This window comes from Petaurus breviceps, unplaced genomic scaffold, assembly GCF_028583685.1.
Source record: "Petaurus breviceps papuanus isolate PSGF00001 unplaced genomic scaffold, PetGlider_PUasm1.0 185, whole genome shotgun sequence".
Classification (NCBI taxonomy): Eukaryota; Metazoa; Chordata; class Mammalia; order Diprotodontia; family Petauridae; genus Petaurus; species Petaurus breviceps.
The window spans coordinates 39,819,498-39,845,003 of NW_027185797.1; the positions used below are offsets into that span (position 1 = coordinate 39,819,498).

At 46.7% G+C, this 25,506-nt stretch overlaps 2 protein-coding genes across 2 annotated transcripts in view; one reads left to right on the forward strand and one right to left on the reverse strand.

The window, feature by feature from the left end:
- The window catches only part of LOC138161923 (carcinoembryonic antigen-related cell adhesion molecule 1-like), a 332,874-nt gene that overhangs the window by 248,682 nt on the left and 58,686 nt on the right, over positions 1-25,506 (forward strand). The window lies entirely within an intron of this gene.
- On the reverse strand, positions 45-18,028 carry LOC138161559 (carcinoembryonic antigen-related cell adhesion molecule 5-like). The gene is made up of 8 exons (XM_069088295.1): positions 18,022-18,028; positions 10,821-11,192; positions 8,625-8,903; positions 6,650-6,907; positions 4,320-4,598; positions 3,159-3,413; positions 449-585; positions 45-62 (listed from the first exon to the last, which is right to left on the reverse strand). Exons 1-8 carry the CDS (start codon positions 18,026-18,028, stop codon positions 45-47), a joined length of 1,605 nt encoding a protein of 534 aa, XP_068944396.1.

Genomic DNA, 25,506 nt, shown 5'->3' on the forward strand with positions numbered 1-25,506 from the left:
GAGAGAGAGAGAGAGAGAGAGAGAGAGAGAGAGAGAGAGAGGTCTTAATGGAACTCAGGTTTCTGCATAGGGAGACAGGGAGAGCTACATTCAATGACCTCAGCCTGTCATTCAAGGCTTCTAAGGTCTCTTGTTCCAGCCTCACCTACCTGTTCACAACCCATTTCCTCCAACCAGGCTTATTTCTTCCTTAACACTTTCTTTCTGACCATTGCTCTTCCTTCCCATGCACAAAGGATAGAGAATTTATCTCCCATCTTCTTCACCTTTTCTCTGTCCTTCAGGCCCATCTCTGTCCTCCCTGATTGACCCAACCCCCAGATCTCTCTCCTGATACATTTGCTCTCCTCCCCAGGCCCAGTCTAAGACTTCACCCATCAGACTGACTCTCTTCCCCACTTCTACCCCTTGAAAATGTTTCCCCAGCTGGAAATGAAACCATTCTTACCTGCTCTCGCATGATGCCCAGAAAGTAGCCCACCAAGGACGTTAGCACCACTCCAACCAGGATCCCAAAGACAATACCCGCAATGCCCCCTGCAGAGATGGAGATCCTGAAGTCTGTAGGTAGGTTATCTGGCATTTCTGGGAGGGAGAAAAGGGAAGCACATGGATAGTGAAGAGTTTGGAATTATCCTTCAAGGCTCAGCTCAGACTCCATTTCTGGGCAGCTTTTCCTTCTGGACCCCAGACTAGAAGGTTTTCCCCCAAAGTAAAAAACACCTTTATGCTGGAAGAAGCCATAGGGGCCATCGAGACCAACTCTCTCATCTTAAATGTGGGACAGCTGATCCCCAGAGAGGGGAGGTATTGGCCTGGGCAGCCCAGGAAGGGGGTCCAACTGCGACCAGGATACATGCCTCCTGCCTCCCAGTTCAGGGCTCTCTCCACAGCACTGGGGCCACTAGCAGACCCTCTGGCCCAGGACAGCTCCAAAGGAAAATGGTAGTAGGAGAGATCACAGGAAATCAGACACAAAGAGACCAAGGAGGGCGACCCATCCATCTCCCTCAGTTTACAGAGGCCCAGGGATTGGAAATTATCTTGTCCCAGGTCGCACAGGTATAATTGGAGGAATTTAAGCCCAGGTTCTCCAGCTGCAAACCCAGTATTCTTTCCATGACAGCGCACAGTCTCTATATCACATTGGTCCATTCACTAGCACACCCCATACTCCAGGCAAACCTGCTCCTCCCCCAGTCCTACCTTGTCTTCCTATGCCCCACATATCCTCCATCCCTCCCCCCATTCAGCATGCAAGGAGCATTGGAATTGGAGTCAGAGGGCCTGAGTTCAAACCCCATTTCAGATGCTTACTACCTTCATGACCTTGGACAATCACTTCCTCAATCTGTTCCTCAGTTTCCCCACTCTATAAAATGAAAGGGTTGGACCAAATGGCCTTGATGGTCCCCTCCAGCTCTAAATTCTATGAATGCCTAGTGACTTCCGCTCCACCCCATCCTTTAATCCCCAAAGATCAAAGGTCAGTTCCTTCAAGGAACTTCTGCTTATCCCCCTAGTTTGGTAATGACCCGGCCCTTGTGTTTCACAGTTTCCTTGGGTTCCACCAATCTGGTGTGCTTATCCTGTTAGGTGGTCACTTTTACAGCAGTTAATATAAACCATCCTATTGCATATAACCTGTTCAACAGGTGCTGGTAGCACTATTAATAGGAAGGAACCTGGCTTTGAAATCAGAGGGAAGGGCTGGGATCAAATCCTACCTCTGGCATATCTCCATGTGACCTTGGCCAAGTCACTTTACCATGCATCGCTTTGTATATATTTGTTTTCACAGTGTCTCCCCTACTAGACTATGAGCTCCTTGAAAGCAAGGACTGTCTGTTGCCTCTTTTTGTATCCCCAGTGCTTAGCACAGTGCCTAACACACAATAGGTGCTTAATAAATGTTGATTAGTTAATTAGTTGATCTGTGTCTGAATTTCATCATTCATAAAAGGAGGGAGTTGGACTTGGTGACCTCTAAGGTCTCTTCCATCTGTGTAGGTGACTCCATCAGCACCATGAACTCTAAGCCAAAGACCACATCCAGGCTTACCTAATAAATACCTTAGAATCCCAGAGCTCTCTGGGTTCTGCAATGGGGCTGGGAATCAGAGAGCTCCTTTATCACCAAAGAAGAATCCAAATTGTTTGAGTTCCAAAGAACTATGGAAAAGTGAAGGCCACCTTAATAGAGATGGCTTTCTAGACAAGCCAAACTAATCCAATTCAAGAAACACTGATTAAAAGTCTCTACTCAGTTCCAGTATGGAACTAGTCCATTAAATGAATGGACCAGACCAAGCTGTACTGGGATGTACTAGATTGGGTTGGATTTGATTGGGCTTGACTTTACTGGAATGGGATGGAATGGAATGGAATGGAATGGAATGGAATGGAATGGACTTTCAGTCATTTTTCAGTCATGTCCAATTCTTTATGACCCCATTTGGAGTTTTCTTGGCAAAGATACTGGAGTAGTTTCAGCCATTTCCTTTTCGTGCTCATTTTACAGACAAGTAAACTGAGGCATACAGGGTCACACAGCCAGATTTGAATTCAGGAAGATGAGTCTTCCTGACTCCAGACCCACTGTTCTATCCACTGTGGCATCAAGCTGCCCATATTCAATACATATTGAAATGGATTGAATTGAATTAAGTTGGATTGGACTGGTCTATTAGTTCCTCTTTTGGAGTGTTCATGGAAAACTATAGATAAGACAATAAGCTAAAAATGTTAGAAGTGGTTGCAGTCTCCATTAGAGAAGAGATTAACCACATAGACAAAATCATAGACCCATGACCCACTGGCATAGCAGAGACTATAGTTTTCTGTTTTGGATCTCACCTCTATCCCCTACTAGACTAAGCTCATGAATTAAGTAAAAATTTCATGTCTTCCATAGCACTAAGTCTACTCTTCAGCACACAGTAGGGTTCTTTTTTAGAGGGGGAAAGGCAAGGCAATTGGGATTAAGTGACTTGCCCAAGGTTACACAATTAGTAAGTATCAAATGTCTGAAGCATGATTTGAACTCAGGTCCTCCTGATTCCAGGGCAGGTGCTGTATTCACTGCACCTCCTAGCTACACCCACACAGTAGGTTTTTAATAGATTGTTGAATGAATGAATGAGCCATAGGCTCCTCACCATAAACCTGGATGTTCACATTGGTGGCACTCCGTCGGCCCGTGTTAGAGTTGGATGTGTTGCAGGTGTACAACCCAGAAGAATTCTGAGAGATTCTGGGAAGGAAGAGGTACTGGCCAGGGGACTCAAGGACACCATCCACTACCCACATGTACTCTGCAGGTGGGTTTGAGTCAGCAAAACAGGAGAGGGTGAGGTTGGAGCCCACGGTGAAAGTAGAATCCATAAAGTTTATGATGGGTTTGTCAGGACCATCTGGGGTAGACAAGAGAAATCCCCATGGGATAGAACTAAAGGAAGAGGAGGAAAGAGAACTACCACCCAGTGACACAAGGTGACCCTGAGGAATAGGACTTATGTCACAAAAGCAAGACAAGTAATCCCCAAGAAAGCAATAAGTAAAGCCCATTCCTATACCACTTCCAGAAGATTGGGATGTAAGGGCAGTCACCCTGGGCCCATCAGAGACAAGCTACCAGTGAGGCACACTGAAGTAATACTTTTTATAAATGCACATGTTGTTTGCCCCAGGAAATGTCATTTTTGTGATTTGGGTTTAGAACAAAGTGCTTCAAAGGTGAAAGAGGCCTTAGAATAGAGAACATAAAATGTTCTACTTGGTAGAGATCTCAAGTGCCTTTACAAAATCCCCTCAAATGGTGATCCAAACTTGGTTAAAAGGGTCTTCACCAATGGGGGCCTCTTTATGTCCCAAGGCAGAGTATGATGCTTTCAGTTCTGATTTCGGAATTTTCCCATATTGCCCAAATTTGAATCTCTACCAGTTTCCCTCCTCCACCTAGCTTGCCTTCTGGGGCCAAGCAGGACAAGTAAAATCCCTCTCCCTTTTAGAGGCCTTCAACCATGGATGACAGCCGCCATATTTCCTCCAGAGTTGGGAAAGACCATACAAAAGAGAAAGAAACATGGATCTCAGTCTGGAAGGAACCTCAGAGGCCCCCTCACTTTGCAGAGCAAGCTAAGACTGAAAAGGGGTGAATTTTCTCCCAGTCACACAGGTGGTAAGCGGCAGAGGTCCTCTGTCTCTACTTCCGCTGTCCCATGCTGCCATCCCAAAGGGACAGAAATGCCTCTCTACCACAGAGGCATGGCTGACATGACCTTAGGGAGATGTCCTAGTAGAGAGATGCAAAGACTTACAGTCCACATTGAGGGTGACAGGGTCGCTGACACTTGAGATGACGGAATTGCTAGTCTCACACTGATAAAGTCCCGTGGCATTTCTGGTGGCATTATCCAGAGTGAGGGTCTGCTGGTCAGGGGACAGCTCCCACTGGCTGCCCCCAGGGAGAAGCTCACCATCCTTATACCATCTGATGGCGATAGTGCTCCGGGGAGGGACACAGGTCATGCTGATGGAATCCTTGTTCTCCACTGGCACTGTATTATTGGCAGTGATGGTGGGCTGGGGCATGGTACCTACAAGGAAGACAGGCATTCTAGGTTTGAAGAAATTGGATAGCCTGCATCAGTGCCTTTGTGCTCCTGAAAGAAGTAGGTAGTTGTCAGCGAGTAGACCCCTCTCTGGAAGACATTGTCATGGCCATCTCTTCTGACATCTTCACCGTACTGATGGGGAAACTGAGACCCAGAGAGAGCAAGGGCTCTTTCTGCTACCACATTAGCATTCTTATGTACAGAAGGTGATCTTGGTCCTGCTTCAGTCCATAAAATGAGGAAACTAACTTCACTATGGTTAAGGTACATCAGAGTTCAAACAATCCCAGAATCATGGGATCTCAGCATCCTAAGGGGCCTCAGTGACCATCTTGTCTGGCTCATACATGAGCAACACTCCTGTCTACAATGTCCCTGACTAGGAGAAATCTGGTTTTTGCTCAAAGGCCTCCAAGGAGGTCTGACCCACCTCCTCTATGGGCCCCCCTTCCACCTAGGACAACTCTAGGTACTCTAGGTCCTAACTCCAAAGAGTAACTTCTGCCCATGACTCTTCTGTGGCCAAACCCCAGCTCTGTCAACTTCCCACCTCTTTGACTTGGGGCCAGGCAGCTCCTTGAGGGCTTCCTCACAGGACAATCCCTCAAAAACCTGGAGATGGCTACCAGGCCATACCCCAGAATCATTTTTTCTCCAAGTCAAACATCCCCAGGTCCTTCAACTATCCTCATAATCCTTTGTGGTCCTAGGGAGTTCTTGGGGCAGTCAGGTGGCACCATAGTGCACAGAGCACCAGGCCTGGAGTCAGGAAGACTCACCTTCCTGAGTTCACATCTGACCTCAGACACTTAGTAGCTGTGTGACCTTGGGCAAGTCACTTAACTCTGCCTCAGTTTCACCATCTGTAAAATGAGCTAGAGAGGGAAATGGCAAACCCCTCCAGTATCTCTGCCAAGAAAACCCCAAATGGAGTCACAGAGAGTCAGACACGACTGAAATGACTGAACAGCAATGAGCTCTCAGTTGAGACGGGCCAATGGCTTTAATCCCAGTGTGAGCCAGAAATCTCTCCTCTGGTATTACATCAGTCTCACCAGAGCACTGTACTTGGGATCGGGAATTCTAGAATCCAACCCCACCTCTGACTCTTTTTAGCTGAGTGACCACAGGGAAGGGACTACATCTCTTTCTGAGTTTCCATTTTTTAATATACAAAATAAGGGTGACAAAGATGTTTGGTAAATTGAAATCTGGAAAGGACGCTTCAGGAGTCCAACCCTATTATTTTTTTAAAATGAGGAAACTGAACAAGTGAATGAAGGAAAAGCATTTCTTTTTCAGGCTTGTCTGGCTCTTCAGGGACCTGTCAGGAGTTTTCTTGGCAGGGATGCCAGAGTGGTTTGCCATTTCCTTCTCTAACTCACTTTACAGATGGGGAAACTGAGGCAAACAGGATGAAGTGATTTGCTCAGGGTCACACAGTTAGGAAGTGTCTGAACCTGCATTTGAACTCAAAGCTTCCTGACTCTGAGGCTGGCACTCTGTCCACTGTGTCACCTAGTTGTCCCATTCATAAATGAATGAGTGAGTGAGTAAAAAGCATTTCTCAGGGCTTTCTAAGGACCAGACACTTGAGTATAAAAGAAGAGATAGGCCCTGCCCTGTTGCAAAGGAGAATTGTGTCCCGACTGGGCAATGTTGATTGGGAAAATCCCAGGGAAGCTGAATAGAACTGAGAGGCCTGGCTGGCCCAAGTCAGAGGTGGGAAGCTGTCAGCACGAGGATCCTCTGACTTCGAACCCAGCATTTCTCCTCAGTCCACAATCATTAAGCATCTACCACATGCCAGGCCCTGGGCTAGCCATGAAGTGAAGGAAATCATAGGCAGCCTGGTCGGCAAACGTGGGAAAGTCAGCTAGCACTCTGGATAACAGCTTGAGTTTAGATAACACATGTAGGGCCTCTGGCAAACCTTACTACCCCATACAAATGCCAGCCAGCATCATTATTAATCCCAGACTGTGGCCTGATGAGAGTTGGGGGCTCTGAGCACCACCACTACAGCCACTCACCAGAGACAGAGATCTCCACATCTGCTGTGCTCTGGAGTCCTGAGAGGGCATTTGAGGCCTTGCAGGTGTACAGACCCGAGTTATCCAGAGACGCAGCAGCAATGGAGAGTTGCTGACCAGAAGGGCCTGCGGTGCCATTGAAAATCCATTCATACTGGGCAGCTGGGTTCGAGGCGGCAAAGCAGGAAAGGGTGAGCTGGGACCCAAGAAAGATGGAGTCTGGTTCCATGGCGGTTACCGTGGGGGCATCAGGACCATCTGGAATGAAAACCCTTTGGAGTGAGATCAGAAATGATGAGGGAAGAAATCTGTGGCCCAGGAGCACCTCTGTCAAAGCAGATTTCCCTGCCTGGACCAGTGGATACCTCAGATTTAACTTCATGCCCAGAATTATAGAAGGGATCTAAGAAAATAGAACCCAGAGTATCAGAGATGGGAGAGGCCTTGGAACCAAAATGTCAGAGCTGAAGGATCCTTAAGCTATAAAATGTCAGAGCTGGGAGGGGCTTTAGACCATGGAACATGGAACTTTGGAGCTAAAAGGAACCTTAGAACAAAATTCTAGAGTTGGGGGGCCTTTGGAAAATAGAATGTCAAGGCTAGGATAGGGGCCTTTAAAATGTAGAATGTGGAATCTCCGAGCTAGAAGAGCCTCTAAAATATGAAAACATAAAATGTTGGATCCGGAAGGAATTTAAGAATATAGACTATCAGAAATGAAAGGCAACCTAGAACATAGAACACAGAATGTCAGAACTGGGAGGAACCATAGAACCATAGGACATATGGATAAGAAGAGCCACCCAGAGGACCTGTGGTTTCATTGGCAAAAGGAACTCCCAGGTGGGGGAATTCCCTCTACTAATGCAGATTGGCAACTTCTTTGTAACTTAGAGTCAGAGGGTGGCATAAAATATTGAAAGTTTAAGTTACCTGCCCAGGACCACACAGCCTCTGTTGTCAGAGGCAGGACTTGAGCCTAGCTGGCCTTCTATATGTTACACCATGCACTCCACTGAACACAGAGTGTTAAAAGTGAATACTTACAGGTCATCTAAATTCCAACCCATTCGTTTTAGTAAAAGAAAAGAAAACTGAGACCCACAGAGGGACAGAGACTCAGCCCAGCATTATATAGGGAATTGATTGATTTTGTTGCTGGCAGCCATATCCAGTACCTGACTGAACCTGGGATTTTGTCCGAGAGCTGCCCTTCCCTGGTGATGTACATGTCAACCCATGACCCTGGTTAGACACCATGGAAAATACCTGGTGGCCCCATTCTGGAATCTGATCTAAGACTTGGACAAGGTGAAGCATGTCCAGAAGAGCGTGGTAAACATAAGCAAGGACTTGAAGCCAGGCCCTGGCAGGGAGTGGTAGAAGGAGTTGGGGGTGTTCGTCCTGGAGAAGAGAAGGTTCAGACTAAGGAGAGAGGACTGAAATATTTGTTCTAAGAGATGAGAGCAGGATTGTACTTATCCTTCTTGGCCCTAAAGGGAAGAACCAGAATCACTGTAGGACTGAAAAGGGGATGGAGAGAGTTGCACAGAAACTAATTTTGGCTTGATAGAAGGGAGAGTGTCCAGAGATGCTCCAAAGAGGAATGGACTGCCTCAATGGGTAATGAGTCCATCACTGGATACCTTTAAGCAGAAGCTATTTGGACACTTCTCAAGGGTGCTTTAAAAGGGGTTTAACTAGTTGACTTCTTGGACCCCACCTAGATCTGACATTCTGTCATTCTAGATTATGGACAGGTAGTGAGTCCTCTGTCCATGGAAGTCCTCAAAGGGCTAGGTGACATTTGTTAGAGATGCTGCAATGAAGGAGATTCTTGTTCCAGTGTGTGTTGGACTATGGATGGCCTCTGAGGTCCCTGCCAAAAATTCTAGGAGTTCTACATTTTCTTTGACTTGCATATCAAACCAGTCAGGGACAACCCTCATTCCCAATGGTAAGAAGGATTACTCACAAGTGATGTCCAGGAGAAATGGGTTGCTGATGCTGGTGATGACTGGATTCTTGACCTCACACTGATAGGGCCCCCCATGAGCACGGGTCACCATGGGAACAGTGAGACTCCTCTGATCAGGGGACAGCTCTGCCTGGTTGCCACCCAGAAAAAGTTCCTTGTTAATGTACCATTGTATAGATGCATCATTGCTTGGGGTGATGCAACTCAGGGTCACAGAATCCATATTCTCTACCGGTGCTGAATTGCTGGCTGTTACATCAGGTTGGGTCAGATTCTCTGTGACGGGGAAAAAAGAGAGAGAGCAGGAAGGCAGAGACTGATGATCAAAGAATCACAGGAACCAGGACTTAGAACACAGAACATGGGATGACAGATATCAGAGAAACCTTAGAACGTGGAATGTCAGAGCTGGAATGGAACTTGGAACACTGGATATGGGGTGTCAAACATAGAAGAAACCTTAGAACATAGAATGTCAGAGCTAGAAAGTCCCTTAGAACCTGGAATGTCAATGCCAAAAGGGCACTTAAAAATAGAACACAGGGAGTTAGAGAAACCTTAGAACATGGAATGTCACATTAGAAAGAGACCTGAGAACACAGAACATGGGGTGTCAGATCTGGGAGAAACCTTAGAACATAAAAGGTGAGAGATGGAAGGGAACTTAGAAAAAAGAAAACAGATTGTCTTACCCTGAGAACATAGAACAACAGAACCATGAGGCCCCTTAAGAGCTGGAGGCTCCTTAATTCACAAAATTTCTGGACTAGGAAGAATGTGTAAAATGAGCTGGAGAAGAAATGAACAAACCACACTCCAGTATCTTTGCCAAGAAAACCCCAAAGCAGGTCATGAAGAGTGACTTTCTGACTCCAGACCCTGGGCTCTCAGTACCCCTCCCTGCCCTCAAGGTGCTCACAGACTCAAGCTCAACCATCAACAAGCATGTATTTAGTGCTCCCTAAGGGCTAAGTGCTGGAGATGCCAAAAAAAAAAAAAAAAAACCCTGCCCTCAAAGAATTTATATTCTAATAGAGAAGACAACGTATGTAAATCAGAACATGCAAAAGAAATACAGAAGAACCCTAGGTGGATGCCCAGGGGGCAGCACACATGGTACTGGTGGAGCTTAGAGAGTGACTGACCCTTGTGAGTCAGAGAGGACTCCCTGGAGTAAGGTGAGGCTTGGCTGAGAGGAGTGAGGAGGGGCGATAAAGGATCATTGGACTATGTTCCCAGAAGGATGCAAGACGCTCTGGGGGATCTCTCCCCCTAAAGCCTGTCTCTTTGTGATGTCACTGTTTCTGCCTGGCCTGTCACTCAATCCACCCATTGTGTTCCCAACTTTGGGCTGATCTGGGACCCTTCTCTCCTCTGGACAATTACCAAGGACGACGGCATCTCTGGGAGCTATGCTTTTCTCTCAATTCTTGCACCAGTCACCTAAGTACAGACCCTTATTACCACCTGGGCTAATGGGACAGTCTTCCCACCTCCATTCTACATGCCTCACCCTGCTAGACTGATCTGACTCATTTGGTCGGTGGCTCCCTATCCCCCCCACCCCCATGTAAAGTTCAAACACCTCTTCCCAGAGCTCAAGGTCCCATTCCCCTGCAAGGAACTGTGTTCCAGCTAAACTGGGCTTCTCCCACCCCCTTGCCTTTGCTCATTCCTTGAGTCTAGAATGCCCCTCTTTGCATGTTTACTTAAAGTCCTATTCATGGTGACACTTCCTCCAGGCAGCCTTCTCTGAAGTCCCCATTGGGAAAGACGTTGTCTTGTACACCTCTCACAGACCTTTGTTTTACACCTCTCCGATGTTTATCATGCAGTGTCCCAAAAGTGTTAGTGTAGCTTTAAGCAATAACATTTGTATTTGTATGTCTTGCACTTTTCTGCATGTGTCTTAACTTCCGACTAGACTGGGAGACCTCGCAGGGCAGGGATCGTGCTTTACACCTAAACTCTGTGTCTCCCTCAAACCCTAACACAGGGCTCTTCATAAATTACTGAATCCATTAAGTAAATGAAGTTTCCTTTCCCATTCCAAGCAGAGAGAGCCCAGGACCCTTCTCTCCCTGCACTCCAATGCCACTCTCCAGGTAAGAGAGCCCTCCGATAAGACAGAAGCACAGTGACAGGGTGGGTGGACAACCCTGAGAAGGAGAGAGGCTGGCAAGCGCCACCTACCATACACAACCACGTAGATGCGATACTCCTTGCTTGACACCCCTTCTGACTGAAGGAGGAGCTTGCGAAGAGTGTAGGTCCCGGAATCATCGACTCGGGCGCTGGAGATATACAGGGAGCCGTCCGCCCCTGCTGTCTCCCGCCCGGTGTGCGCCTGCCCCGGTGACTGGGCGCCAGAAATTACTCGGAAAGTGAGGATCTGCTCGTCCAGCTCCGTGCTGCTGCCTCGGAACCAGTTGAAGGACATGAGATCGTCTTCCATCAAGCCTTGGACCGAGAGGGTGATGTTCTCCCCTTCTATGGGTTGGGACGGGATAGGGGTGATGATCAGCTGGGCAGGTGTCAGTTGAAGCTGGGAACTCAGAAGGAATGCTGGAATGTCAGAAGGAAGGGTGGAAGGGATGAGAGGGAGAGGGGAAGAGATGCTTGGAGTTAGGACATGGATTGGGACAAGCATTATCAGCATCCTCTCTCTCCTCTGCTCAAGAACCTTCTTTGGCTCCCCACCCCATTAGGCATAGAGATCCTCCATGGGCTGACTCCAATCTACCTTTTCAAATTTATTGCTCGTTTATTCCTTTACAATCACCCTGTGCCTCAAGCTGACTTCCTTCATTTCCTCCTCCTTATCTCCAAGCCTTGCTTGCTGGAGGATGCCAGATGGAGCCCTGGTCCCATCATCTGCCATTTCCCTTTCTCCCAAATGCCTACCCCATCCCTGTACCAGTAATTCATATGAATACAATACTATGGTTTTTAGAAAATTGCTTTTTCCCTAAGGTCCTATAGGATAAAGGTTGTTATCCCAGATATAGGAAACTGGGTTCAAAGAAGGTCAGTGACTTGCCCCTGGTCAATTAGCTGATAAGGAGAAGAATCCAGATCATTTGGTGAGTTCATGGTACCGTGGAAAGAACACTGGCTTCAGACCCAGAGGACTGGGTTCAAATCCTGCTGCTTATGCTTACTATGCATGTGACCCTACACAAGTCACTTCACCAGTTTGTACCTCACTTTCCCCCTCTGCAAAATGAAACCCCTTCCTGTTCTGTGATCCTTCATGCTTCCTCCTCCTCTAGGATGCCCTTGACAAATGCTCCTTTCCTTCCTTTGAGTCTCCATCACACTCAGTATCTACCATACACAAATTCTCCTGTGTCCTTGACCTTTGAGGAAACATTCCTCTGCCCTCTAGGAGGAGGCTTCAAGGAGTCAGGGCTGTGTCCAGACACCCCCACCTCCACAGCAGGAATGGGCTCCAGAGAGGGCTGCTCCTTCTCTCTCTTTCACCCCTGACTCCTAGGGTGAGATTGAGAGATTATGTGGGATTAAAGATGGAAAAGGGGTCTTAGAAATCACTGAGCCCTCCTCCTTTTACACAAGGGGAAACTGAGACCCAGAGAAGGAAAGTGAGTTGCCTCGGGTCCCAAAGCTATTGCACCACAAAGCAGGGATTCAACCTGTCTTCTGATCTGTCTCCAATCCAACCCTCTTTCTGCCACACCAAGCTCTCATAAACCTTTCTGTCTTCCTAAAGGAGATTGGGCCTTGCATTCTCTTACCTGTGAGCAGAAGCCCTTTCCAGTGCCCATTCCTCAGGAAGGCTCCCAAGGAAAGTTCCATCTGTTCCTTCATCCTGGTCCCAGTGGCCCCTGAGATTGGTTTTCCTTCCCTACCCAAAGCCCTCATCTGCAGAAAGGGAATGGAAGCATAAAGGACACTGGTGGCCCTGAGAGGGCCCTCCCTCTCTCACAAGGCCTGGGGAAGCCCCAAGGTCCCAGAAAAAGGGTGTCCCCTCCCCAAGGCCTGGGCCCACTGTGGGCTCTCACCAGGCTGGAACCGTGGGCCAATAGATAGCGGCAAGTCCAGAAAAGGGTAAAGAGGAGGTGACTGACTGTCACTCAGCTGGTGCTGTTAATGCCAGCTCCTCAGCAGCTCTGCTCTGTGTCATCTCTGAACCAGTGCCCTTTGGTCTTCCAGGCTTCCAGGCTTATCTGGGATTCTCCATATCCCTTCTGCCAAGGAATACTCTCAGCCATCCTTCTTAGCAAAAGAAGTCAGACTTAACCTACTCTCCTATTTTATAGATGGAAAACCTGAGGTTTAGGAATATCCATCACAGTAGCCATCCTCCCACTTCTCTAGTTTGCAAAAGTTCCCAGCTTTGCCATGCCCCTCACCTGACTGAGAGGGTGAGAGTATAATAATTCCCATTTTACAGATGCCAAACTGAGGATCAATTAAGGACATGCTTTGCCCAGCATCACACAGCAAGCTTGAACCCAAGAATCCTGATTCTATCATCACTCAATTCCAGGCACTGGGTTAGATGCCAGGGATTCAGAGACCCAAAAAAACAAGCAAAGCCAAAAAGTTTGCTGTATTCAACTTAGAGGAGAGGGGGAGGCTGGAGAGATTGTCTCATGAGCCAGGGAAAGGAATAGGCATTTATTATGCACCTAATGTGTGCCAGGCATTTGGATTCCACAACCTGAGAGGTATTCTCAATCAATCAGGAGGGAGTAGGAATCCTGGGTGGGGAGGAGGAGGAAGAAATGGAAGCATCCCAATAGACTGTAAGTCCCTAGGGGAAGGAGCTATAGTGTTTTTAGCACAAGGTCTGGCACCGAAAGGGTGTTGAATAAATGCATAAGGAAAGCTGTGTCTCAGGATTCCAGGGAGTAAAGATAAATGGAGTTTGGTGCCTGGTGTAAGATAAAAGATGGCCATAAAGGAAGAAATCAGATACTTCATGTCATAAAGGCATAAAACAGATCTTGCTTGAGATTATGTCAGGCTAGAGAAATTGATGCCGGCGCAGAATCCAGCCAGTTCTGAAGGTCAGTACTTGCAGGGCAGAACACCATCCTGCTGTGTGAAGGGGGACTTCTGATTTTTATAATAATTGATCTGATGTGTGCCATGAATATACTTATAGATTAGGCTCCTCAGAATTGCTTCTGTTGTGAGTCAGATTTGCAATGCAGCCTGAGATGATCAATCGAACCTTGCCAACGTTCCTGATGGGGTACCTGGGGTCTAAATCAATTTGTAAAACCAGTTTGTACAATTGTAACTGCAATTTGTATTGTAAAATTGTAATCTGTAAAATCCCTTTCCCAGCCTCAAACTCTGCCCCTTCCCCCTATCTGCACTCACCTAGGCAACACCTTGTGACTCCTCTGTTCTTACTTAATGTCCTCCTGTCTGGCCCAAATCTCATCTAAACTATCTATGCACTGAAGTCACAAGTTCCTCTCAGTCAGCCCTAACCTTTATCTATGCACTGAAGTCCCTTCCCTCCATCTGGTCAGCCCTGACAATGGCAGCCCTACCCTTTAAAAGTAAAAGCTTGTACCCCTCTCACTTGCAGGTCCCCTAAAGGACTCTTGCCCGTTTCTTATAGAAGCATAACAATAAACTTCTACAACTCTCACTCCAATTAAGCCTGAGACCTTGAATTCTTTCCAGACTCTATTGCAGGTTTTCTGGTCTTAGATAAGATCAGAATTCCTGCTGAACCTAGAGGGAGCTATCCCTCATCATTTGGTCGAGCCAGTCAGGATAAGTCTGTGGTCTCAAGCTTTCTTGGAGTTCTGGTAAACTCCCTTTACCCCTTCCCTCTCGTCCTGTACATCAGGTTCATTCAAGCACCTAGGAAGGCTTGGTTGGACTATTCCGGTCTGTGATTGGAATCCAGTCTATTTTTTAATAGACCTGGAACACATCCCACATGGACGGGACACCCTGCCTAGGGACAAGTATCTCTGCGTCTAAAAAAATATACACATATATTTTTTTAGGCAAGGCTTTTTCTCATGCAGTGTCACAGAAAAGCAGCGACGACAGTGACCTTTGGCAGCTAGGTGGCATACTAGCTGTGCAGGTCCCAATTGTCCTGCCTTCCCCCCTCCAAAAAGCTAATGGGTCAGTCTCATTCCATCTTGGGCTTCCCCAGCTCGAGTACCCACAGAGCACTTCTGCGTGGTCAGGCTCCACAGACCAGTGTTCCACTCTGAGCTTGTGCTCCTGGGCCAGAGAGGCAGGACTCACTTCTGGAATATCTTTTGTACAACTGAAAAACACTCGGTCTTCAAGACCTCAAGGAGAAAGGATGGGCCAGTTTCCCCCTGCACTTGGGGATCTGTGCCTACGCTATCTCAAAGCAATCTTACCTGGCCCTAGTTGGCATCTATCTGAGGGCCAAGAAAATGTGATTTGTGCCGAGGATTCCAGAAATCACAGAGTGAGCTTTTGAATCTTCCTGTCAGGTTCTCTGTCTCTGTCTCTCTCTGTCTCTGTGTGAATGAGTGTGTGTGAGTAATCTGACATCTCTAAGCTTTAAACTGCAGCTGGACTGCAAGACATTCCTTTGAAATGCTGATATCTCTTTCCCTCCTCCTCCTTTCCCCTGCTGCTGAATGCAGGCTGGAGAGGGAGAGAAAGAGAGCAAAATATTGGACTTTACTTATTACTTTCTTGGGGATTAATAAATATTTAGGGGACCTGTAAGTGAGAGGGGCACAGACTTTTACTTTTAAAGGGTAGGGCTGCCATTGTCAGGGCTGACAACAACCCTTGAGAAAGAGGAGAGATTCCAGGTAGGGAAGCCATGGGTGTGGACAGTTACAGTGCAGGATGCTCACTCCGGCCTCCATCTCATCACACGGTGTTAGAAGAACTTTAAAAAGCTGGAGAACATCCAAAGAGAGACAACAGGGGCAGTATCTAGACAAGAATCTCACATTCAAACCAAGAGATGGTCAACTGAATGAACTGAAGATGAGAAGATTTAGGGGAAATACCATAGCTGTGTTCTCATGTGAAAAGGTATGAGATTTCATCTGCTTGGCCCTTGGGGGCCCTAGAGGCGGGTTTAGGCTTTAGGTCAGGACAAACTTCCTAACAATTAGAGATGTCCATGAATGAAATGGTTTGCTTCAGGGGGTGGTGGGATCCCTCCTCTAGGGATCTTCATGCAAAAGCTGGATGCCACTAAGTAGAGGTGATGTAGGAGGGGTTCTGGTTAGATTTCAGAATGGACTCAGCCTCCATGAAATGCAGTTTGGTTTAGGGTAGAATTCTAGAGTCAGGGGCAGCTAGGTGGAGCAGTGCATAGAACACCAGCCCTGGAGTCAGGAGGACCTGAGTTCAAATCCGGCCTCAGACACTTGACACACTAGCCATGTGACTTTGGGCAAGTCACTTAACCCCAATTGCCCTCCAAAAAGTAAAATGATAATAATAATAATTCCAGAGTCAACTTTTAAGTTCAGGAAATGAAAATGGGGCCAGAGAGTGGGGTTAGCCTGCACTCTGAAGACAGTAAAAAGAACCCTCTCCTCAATCAAGTCAGAAACACCACCATCAAGATACTATCAGGAAAAAAAATGCTATTTTTATCTGTGGACTAGCTAGTCATTAAGATGTTAAGTGAGTCAAGGGGAAAATTATAGCTTGGTTCAAAGGGACCTTTTTAAAAAAAAAAGCCCCTAGCAATTTGGAACTATGCCCAAAGGGCTATAAAAATGTGCATACCCTTTGACCCAGCAATGCCACTTCTAGGGCTGTATCCCAAAGAGATCATACAAATGGGAAAAGGACCCACATGAACAAAAATATTTATAGCAGCTCTTTTTGTGGTAGCAAAGAACTGGAAATGGAGAGGAGGCCCATTAATCAGGGAATGGCTGAACAAGTTGTGGTATATGAATATAATGGAATACTATTGTGCTATAAGAAATGAAGATCGGGAGGACTTCAGAGAAACCTGGAAAGACTTGCATGAACTGATGCTGAGCAAAGTGAGCAGAACCAGCAGAACATTGTACACAGTAACAGCCACAATCATCAATGACTGACTTTGATAGACTTAACCCTTCTCAGCAATGTAAGGACCTGAAACAATTCCAAAGAACACATGATGGAAAATGCCATCCACATCCAGAGAAAGAACTACGGAGTCTGAATGCAGAACAAAGTAGACTATTTTCTTTTTTGTTTTGTTTTTTGTTTGTTTGCTTTTTCTTTCTCATGGTTTTTTTTTTCATTTGTCATAATTCTTCTATGCAGCATGACTAATGTGAAAATGTGTTTAATAGGAATGTATGTGTGGAGCCCATATCAGATCACAAGCTGTCTTGGAGAGGGAGTGGGATAGGAGACGGAGAAAATTTAAAACTTATGGAAGTAAATGTTGAAAACTAAAAATACATAATTTAATTTCAAAAAATAAAAATAAACACAATTTTTTTTAAAATCTCCTACTAGGCATTGTGCTAAGCACTTTCCAAATATTATTTCATTTAATCCTTCCAACAACTGTGTAGGAAGGTGCTGCTGTTATCTCCATTTTACAGTTGAGGAAACTGAGGCAAAGGTGAAATGACTTACCCAGGGTCACATAGCTAGTAAGAGACTGTTATGGGAATGGGAATCTAAGACCTTCCCTGCCCCAGGCCCTTTGATAGTGTTAAGTGAATCTGAGAACCTTACTTGATTTGAAAATATACTCTGGGGTGACTAGGTGGCACAGTGAGTAAAGTGCTGGCCCTGGAGTCAGGAGGTCCTGAGTTTGGTTCCAGCCTCAGACACTTAACACCCACACACACACAAAAAAAAGCTAGCCGTGTAACCTTGGGCAAGTTACTTAACCCCAAATGCCCTCCAAAAGGCAAATATATATATATATATTCTGCCCCCTAATAGACTGAATGTGGTCAAACCTGGAGCCTGTGGTGGGAGGCTTGGTTTTCAGGAATGCCCACACCTTGATACTTTGTGATTGGGCAGTGGGTCAAGAAGGTTGTGACATTCTCAGAGTCAGGAGAAGGCTAGATATACCCTGATGTGAGGTTTTGTTTTGGGGCTCACTTTGAGAAGAGTTGTGTGATTTGACCAGAAGAGACTCTGGGCAGCCGTTGAGCCCCCCGGCTTTGAAATCCCAGATGTTGATGCTTCCCTCTCTGGTAACTGACTAGGTATGGATGTAATGGTCAGACAGCTGGAAGCCTGTCTGCTGATCTGTTTCTCTGTCTGCTTGTAACTTGTTTGTATTCTCTGACGTTCGGGGTGCTGACCTTTTTCCCCTGAACTAGGTAAATGACATATGTTTGATTAAAGCAAGATTGTTAAGCCATTTTGAGTTGCTTTCCTTTAGAAAAGCAGATCTAGACTTCGCCTCCGACCCCTGCCCGCTCACCCGCCATGCTCAGCGCCAGCCGCACTGCCGTTGCCTGCCTCACAGGGCCCGGCTGCCGGCCTCCACCAAGATGGCTGGAATGGCCTTAGTCATGAGGCTTTTCGAATCATTTCAGCATCTGAACCAATCAAAGGGGCCGTTATTGGTATTGACTTGGGTACAACTAATTCCTGTGTGGCAGTAATGGAGGGGAAACAAGCAAAGGTGTTGGAGAATGCTGAAGGTGCCAGAACCACTCCCTCAGTTGTAGCCTTCACAGCAGACAATGAACGCCTTGTTGGCATGCCTGCCAAACGACAGGCAGTCACCAACCCAAACAACACATTCTATGCCACCAAGCGCCTCATTGGACGTCGATTTGAGGATCCTGAAGTGCAGAAAGACATTAAAAATGTTCCTTTCAAAATTATCCGTTCCTCCAATGGTGATGCCTGGTTAGAAGCCCATGGGAAACTATATTCCCCAAGTCAGATAGGTGCATTTGTGTTGATGAAGATGAAGGAAACTGCAGAAAACTATCTAGGACATTCAGCAAAAAATGCTGTTATCACTGTGCCTGCTTATTTCAATGATTCTCAGCAACAGGCCACCAAAGATGCTGGGCAAATATCTGGCCTAAATGTACTTCAAGTGATTAACGAGCCTACAGCTGCTGCCTTGGCTTAGGCAAATCTGAAGACAAAAATCATTGCTGTATATGACTTAGGTGGTGGAACTTTTGATATTTCTATCCTGGAAATTCAGAAAGGTGTGAAATCTACCAATGGAGATACTTTCCTAGGTGGTGAAGACTTTGACCAGGCCTTGCTCCAACACATTGTGAAGGAGTTTAAGAGAGAGACAGGACTTGACCTGACCAAAGACAATATGGCTCTTCAGAGAGTACGGGAGGCCTCAGAGAAGGCCAAATGTGAACTTTCTTCTTCTGTGCAGACTGACATCAACTTACCATATTTGACCATGGATGCTTCTGGGCCCAAGCATTTGAACATGAAGCTAACTCGAGCTCAGTTTGAGGGCATTGTCACTGATCTCATCAGGAGGACTATTGATCCATGCCAGAAAGCCATGCAAGATGCTGAAGTCAGCAAGAGTGACATTGGAGAAGTCATCCTGGTTGGTGGCATGAGCAGAATGCCCAAGGTTCAGCAGACAGTACAAGAACTCTTTGGCCGGGCTCCTAGTAAAGCTGTCAATCCTGATGAGGCTGTGGCTATTGGAGCTGCCATTCAGGGGGGCGTGTTAGCTGGTGATGTCACAGATGTGCTACTTCTGGATGTCACTCCCCTTTCTCTGGGCATTGAGACATTAGGAGGTGTCTTCACCAAACTAATCAATAGGAACACAACTATTCCAACTAAGAAGAGCCAGGTGTTTTCTACAGCTGCTGATGGTCAGACACAAGTAGAAATTAAAGTGTGCCAAGGAGAGAGAGAGATGGTGCAGACAACAAACTTCTTGGACAGTTTACTTTGATTGGAATTCCACCAGCCCCTCATGGAGTTCCACAGATTGAAGTCACATTTGACATTGATGCTAATGGGATTGTGCATGTTTCTGCAAAGGGCAAAGGCACAGGACGTGAACAACAAATTGTGATCCAGTCTTCTGGTGGATTAAGCAAAGATGACATTGAGAATATGGTTAAGAATGCAGAGAAGTATGCTGAGGAAGACAGGAGGAAGAAAGAGAGTGTAGAAGCTGTCAATATGGCAGAAGGAATTATTCATGATACTGAAACAAAGATGGAAGAATTCAAAGACCAACTTCCAGCAGATGAGTGCAATAAACTAAAAGAAGAAATCTCTAGAATGAGAGAGCTCTTGGCTCGGAAAGATAGTGAAACTGGAGAAAACATCAGGCAGGCAGCATCTACTCTCCAACAAGCATCATTAAAACTCTTTGAGATGGCTTATAAAAAGATGGCATCTGAGAGAGAAGGATCTGGAAGTTCTACTTCTGGGGAACAGAAGGAAGATCAGAAGGAGGGGAAGCAGTAATGTCACCAGTTGGCCTTGACTGGAGCAGAAATTAGGAAAACATTTGTGAAGCTTGGGGATGAAGGGGCACAAGGCCCTTCCTGAGCAGAAATGGGCAAACTTCAGTCTTACTGTGTTTTTGCAGTATTCTATATGTAATTTCCTTAATGTATAAATCTAGTGAGTGTATTAGCTAATTATCACTTGACAGGTAATTTCCCCCAGCCCATCTTTATTTTCCAGCTGCATGAAAGGGGCAGGGGGGATTCACTGATCATTATAAAGGCTTGACACAGTTGTCTGCAGCAGTGACTGTGATTCTAAGGAGTGAAACAAAACCATGTCACAAAATTGAGGGTAGGGGACCATAACCCTTAAAAGACTCAGTAGGGACTGGTCCTTCTAGTTAGCCAAGTACTGATCAGCTGTGACTGATGGACTCCTTATCCATAGCCCATGCAGGGCCAGCTGCATTGCCAGAGAAGGGAGAAACTAGATTGAAAGAGATGGGTCTGCTTCGTTCTATCTAGAACTATTCCTTTTGAAACAGGGTGATTAATGAGACTCTTCAACTTACCCAAAGCATTGTTTTCTCCACCTTCCAGCTTTTGCTTTGGGTACCTACTTCCTTGATAATTGTTCTTTTGATCCATTCTGGATTTTTTTAAGAAAAAATAAATATGAAAAGAAAAAAAAGCAGATCTAAGAACCTGTGTTGGCAGCCACCCTGGGTATGCTAGGGTGCTTGCTTCTACAGAGGCTGGTTTTGAACTCAAATTTTCCTGACTCCAAGGCCAGGATTCAAGAAATAAGTGAGCTCATGCGATCTGACTTTGTTTCCAAAGATTGAAAAAAAGATGCTAAAGTTTTAGAAAGAAAAAAAAATCTGATGTTTAAAAATTATTAGAAAAAATAATGGTCACATAGAAATGTTTAGATATAAACTGTTTTAAGTGAGGGAAAAACTAGTAAGGATAGAAAAGCAACTGTTTTCAATTGCCTAGCCTTTGCTCCTGCATACGTGCTTCTGAACAAAGGTGGAGAAAATCATGCCACTGGTCAGCCTAAGTCCACTACAAATTTATATCACACAACACCAACTGGACCCTCACAGCAGCAAGGAAATCCTTCTCCACCTTCCTTATCAAGTCTCTTTCCTGAGCTTCACAATGACTCTTCCAAAACTTCTCATCCCTCCTCAAACTTCCCATGGCTCCTCTTCCCCTCACTCTCTCAGCTGAGAAGCTTGTTTCATATTTTACAGGAAAAATGGAGGCCATTCGGTGTGAGCTCCCTCTTCTCCTTCTTCTTCATCTCCTATCACTCAGGTGCTTTCTACCCCTCTCTCCTCCATCATTCATTTCACATAATAAGGAGGCCTTACTCCTTACCAAGGCCAGCCCCTCTACCTGTCCAAGAGATCTTGTTCCATCCCATCCCATCTCCTCCAACAGACTGCCCCCTCTGTCATTCCCCTCTCTCTCCCTCTCTGGTGACTCCTTCCCTCCTGCCTACAATCATGGCCATGTCTCCCCCATCCTGAAAAAAAGACTCATGTGATCCCTCTATTCCTGATGACTATCATCCTCTATCTCTTCTGAAATTTGTAAATAAACTTCTAAAAAAGACCATCTACAATAGGTGCCTCCACTTCTTTCTTCTCACTCTCTTCTTAACTCCCTGTGATCCAGCTTCTGACCTTATCATTCCACTGAAGCATCTCTCTTCAAAGTTAACGACCAGCTCCTAATTGTCAAATCCAGCCGTTTTTTCTCAGTCCTCATTCTCCTCCACTGCCCTTCAGCCTTTGACTGACAGTTGGTCCCACTTTCCTCCTTAATACTCTGTTCTCTTGAGGTTTTCAGGGCATCGCTCTTTCTCTCTGGGTTGTCTTCCTACCTCTCTGAACGCTTTCTCTCTCTCTCTCTCTCTCTCTCTCTCTCTCTCTCTCTCTCTCTCTGTCTGTCTGTCTGTCTCTTTCTCTCTCTCTCTCTCTTTCTCTCCTCTCTCTCTTTCCCTTTCCCCTTTCTCTTTTTCTCTCTAGCTCTCTCTCTCCTTCTTTCTCTCTTTCCCCTATCTTCAGCTCTCTTTTCTTTCTCCTCATCTATTCTTTTTTCCTTCCTTTCCTCTCCTTTTCTCCCCCTCTCTCTATCTCCACCATCTTTCTCTCCTCCTTTCCCTATCCTCCCCTTGTCTTCCCTTTCCCCTCCTTCTTTCTCTCTGTCTCCCTCCCTTCCTCCCTCCTTGTCAGTCTGTTTTAGATGTTAGAGTACTGCACCAAGCCCAACGTGACCTGTCATCAACACTGCCAAAAGGACTCACAGGACATAGTCTCCCCGACATTCCCAGAGCTGCTAGAGAAGTAAAGGCATTTTGTATAAGAGGTCAGTGAGCTGGAATTTGAGCTCATTTGGGGTTTTGAAGTGCGAGTAACTTTCCTCAAGTCTCTTTAGAGCCCAGTCTCAACCAGGAAGGTCCTTCTCCTGTCCCAGACTTCCTCCCCTGGTTAGAAGGGCCATTGGATGGATGGAGTAATGATCTGAGAGAGATGTTGACAGGAAATAGAAATGTCTCTTACAGCAATGCCCAGAAATCTTGCTACACACACACACACAGACCAGGACAGGTACTCTGCAAAGGGGGTGCGCATATGAGACTCCCCAGGAAGAGGAGACCTTAAGAGGCCAGAAACCCACCCCCAAACTGGATGGCATTTCTCCTGAGCTGGCAGCTCCTTCCACATGGCTCCTGGAAGGTGGTTTTTTTCACAGGTGAAAGGGAACCCAAGGGGAAGGGAAGGGAGGAAAGATAGAAAGAAGCCCCAGGAGGGAAAACAAGAATTCCAGGGCTCCAGGATGAATCTTAGCCCTGAACTTGACTCTCTGAGCCTGGGGACCTGACTAGCAAGCCTGGTTCTGGGGCGAACATCAGAATACAAACTGGGGCAGACAGAACGAAAGGAGGCTGCCTAACCAAATCACTACAGAAAATTAATTGGGGGGAGGGGGAGGAATCTTGTGAAAAACTTTCAGACCCACAGTGGGAGAAAGAGGAGCGTGTCCAGACTGTGGCTCGGGCTGGTAGCTTCCTGTCTTGTGCTAATCTTGCTAATGAGGCCAAGAGCCAATCCTTTCTACCCACTGAGGCCAGAACATTGGCTCTCTTAACCTGACTCCCTAGAAAACATCCCAATGGTTACCCCTGCCTAGCTATAACTCATTCGGGGCTTCAGGTTTGCCCATCTGGAAAAGGAGAAGCTGGAACTGAAGTCTCCTTCTCATGTGAAAATCCTTTCTTTGTTCTAAGGTCCATCCAAACTCTGCCATCCCCTGTTCTCAGACCCCTCCCAGTTCTGCCATCCCCTGTTCTAAGGCCTCTTCCAGCCCTGACATTCCCTGTTCTAAGCTCCCTCCAAGGTCTGTCATTCCCTGTTCTAAGGCCCCTTCCAGCTCTGACATTCCCTGTTCTAAGCTCCCAGGTCTGTCATTTCCTGTTCTAAGGTCTCTCCCAACTCTGACATTCTCTGTTCTAAGTGAAGTTAATTAACAATCCCACTCTCAGGGGGACTGAAGGGAGGGATCTTGAATGTGGGAACAAAGGGCCGTCTATCCCTAACACACCGTCGCTCTCCTCTCAGCCTCCGTTCTGAGCTCCTGGAATGTGACCGGATGGGCCCAGGTGACCATCACCCTAATCCCTGAGAAGGCCACAGCTGGGGGCAGCATCCTGCTCGTGGCTCACAGTGTCCAGAAGGATGTCCTTTCTTTCACGTGGTTCCGGAAGAACAGGAATGGAACCAGCAGGATCGGTATCATTAGGCCTGGAGGAAGACAATGTCTGTCCTTCGGGAATCAGAGCGATGACCATGTCCTTATGTATGCAAATGGCTCCCTGAGCCTGAAAAACCTTGCACTTAGAGATTCTGGCTTCTACTTCGTCAAAGTCAACACCCTGCAAGGAAAAGACTTTTGGGGGGCGAAAGACATCCAAGTATATGGTGAGTCGGGTTTCTTTTGGGGATGATGGAATATTCAGTGGAAGGAGCCCTGGGAACCAGCGGACACCCTATGGCCTAGGCCTAGCCACAGCACAGATATGTCATGTGACCTGACCTCCCCCACCTCAGCCTCTATGTCCCCACTTGCTAAGGAAGGTAATAAGCCTTTCAGAGACCTCCAGCTCTCACATTGTTTACTAAGTGACCCCACCCAAGTCTAACATTCTCTGTTCCAACATCTCTTCCAGATCTCATGATCCGTTTCAAAGCTGGAGCTCTGACATTCCCTGTTCTAGGGCCCCTCCCAGCTCTGACATTCCCTGTTCTAAGGGCCTTCCCAGTTCTGGTATTCCCTGTTCTAAGGGCCCTCCCAGCTCTGACATTCCCTGCTCTAGGGCCCTTCCCAGCTCTGACATTCCCTGTTCTAAGGGCCCTCCCAGCTCTGACATTCCCTGTTCTAAGGGCCCTCCCAATTCTGGCATTCCCTGTTCTAAGGCTCTTCCTAGATCTGACATTCCATGTTCTAAGGGTCCTCCCAGTTCTGCTCTTCCATGTTCTAAGGCCTTTTCCAGTTCCTGCATTCCATGTTCTAAGGGCCCTCCCAGCTCTGGCATTCCCTGCTCTAAGGCCCTTCCTAGATCTGGCACTCCATGTTCTAAGGGTCCTCCCAACTCTGACATTCCATGTTCCAAGTTCATAGGATTACAGAGAGATCTGGAATTGGTAGAGTCCTTAGAGGCTGTCTTCCCTTGGAGGACAACTCCCCTTCCAGCTCTAAAATCTCTTAACTTTAAACCATCATTTCCGAACAAGGCTACCACAACACAAAGAGTCATCCCAAGCTGTGTGGTACTTACTGAGGAGGGCAATGTTCTATCAGAGAAAAACCCTCTGGTCAAAATACCAGTCATGAACCAGGTGTTGAATGAAGGGAAGCCTGGGAAGCCCCCTGACACAGCCAAAGGGCACATCCTGAACAAAAGTGCAGTGGTGGGAAGTACTAGGGTCAAGTCAAGTCAAAAAATACAAGTTCAAGGCTTCCTATAGGCCAGGCACTGAGCTAAGCACTGAGGTTAGCAAGAAGGGCAAATAAAACCAGTATCTGCCCTGGAGAAAGTCCTGGTCTGATGAGGGAGACCATCCAATCAATGAGGGACAGAGTACAGACAGGCTAGACTGGAAATAACCCCAGAAGGCAGGCCCTAAGTTTAAGGAGGACTGGGGAAGGCTCCTGGCAGAAGGAGGGGTGGGGCTTTAGCTAAGACCTGATGGCAGCCAGGAGGCAGACACCAGGAAGGAGCATATGCTGGGCATGGAGGTCTGCCTGTCTGGAGGAGGGTTGCAGTAAAAAGGAAGGCTGAGGAGAGGAGGGGAGAATATAGAGGGAGGGCTGGGGCTTGAGCTGAGGGGGGTTATGTGTTCACTTATGGGAGATGATGCCATCTGATGCCATCTGTCCTGCTGAAGGTTAGAAGAGCCACTTACTCCCAAGAATCGCCAAGCCCAAAC

Bases quoted from the DNA above. Each gene is read 5' to 3' on its own strand.
- LOC138161559 (XM_069088295.1), bottom strand. The intron at 6,908-8,624 runs GTGAGTAATCCT...TTTTCATTCCAG, and splicing joins ATTTCTCCTGGACATCACTT to ATGGTCCTGATGCCCCCACG. The intron at 4,599-6,649 runs GTGAGTGGCTGT...TCTTCCTTGTAG, and splicing joins TGTGGAGATCTCTGTCTCTG to GTACCATGCCCCAGCCCACC.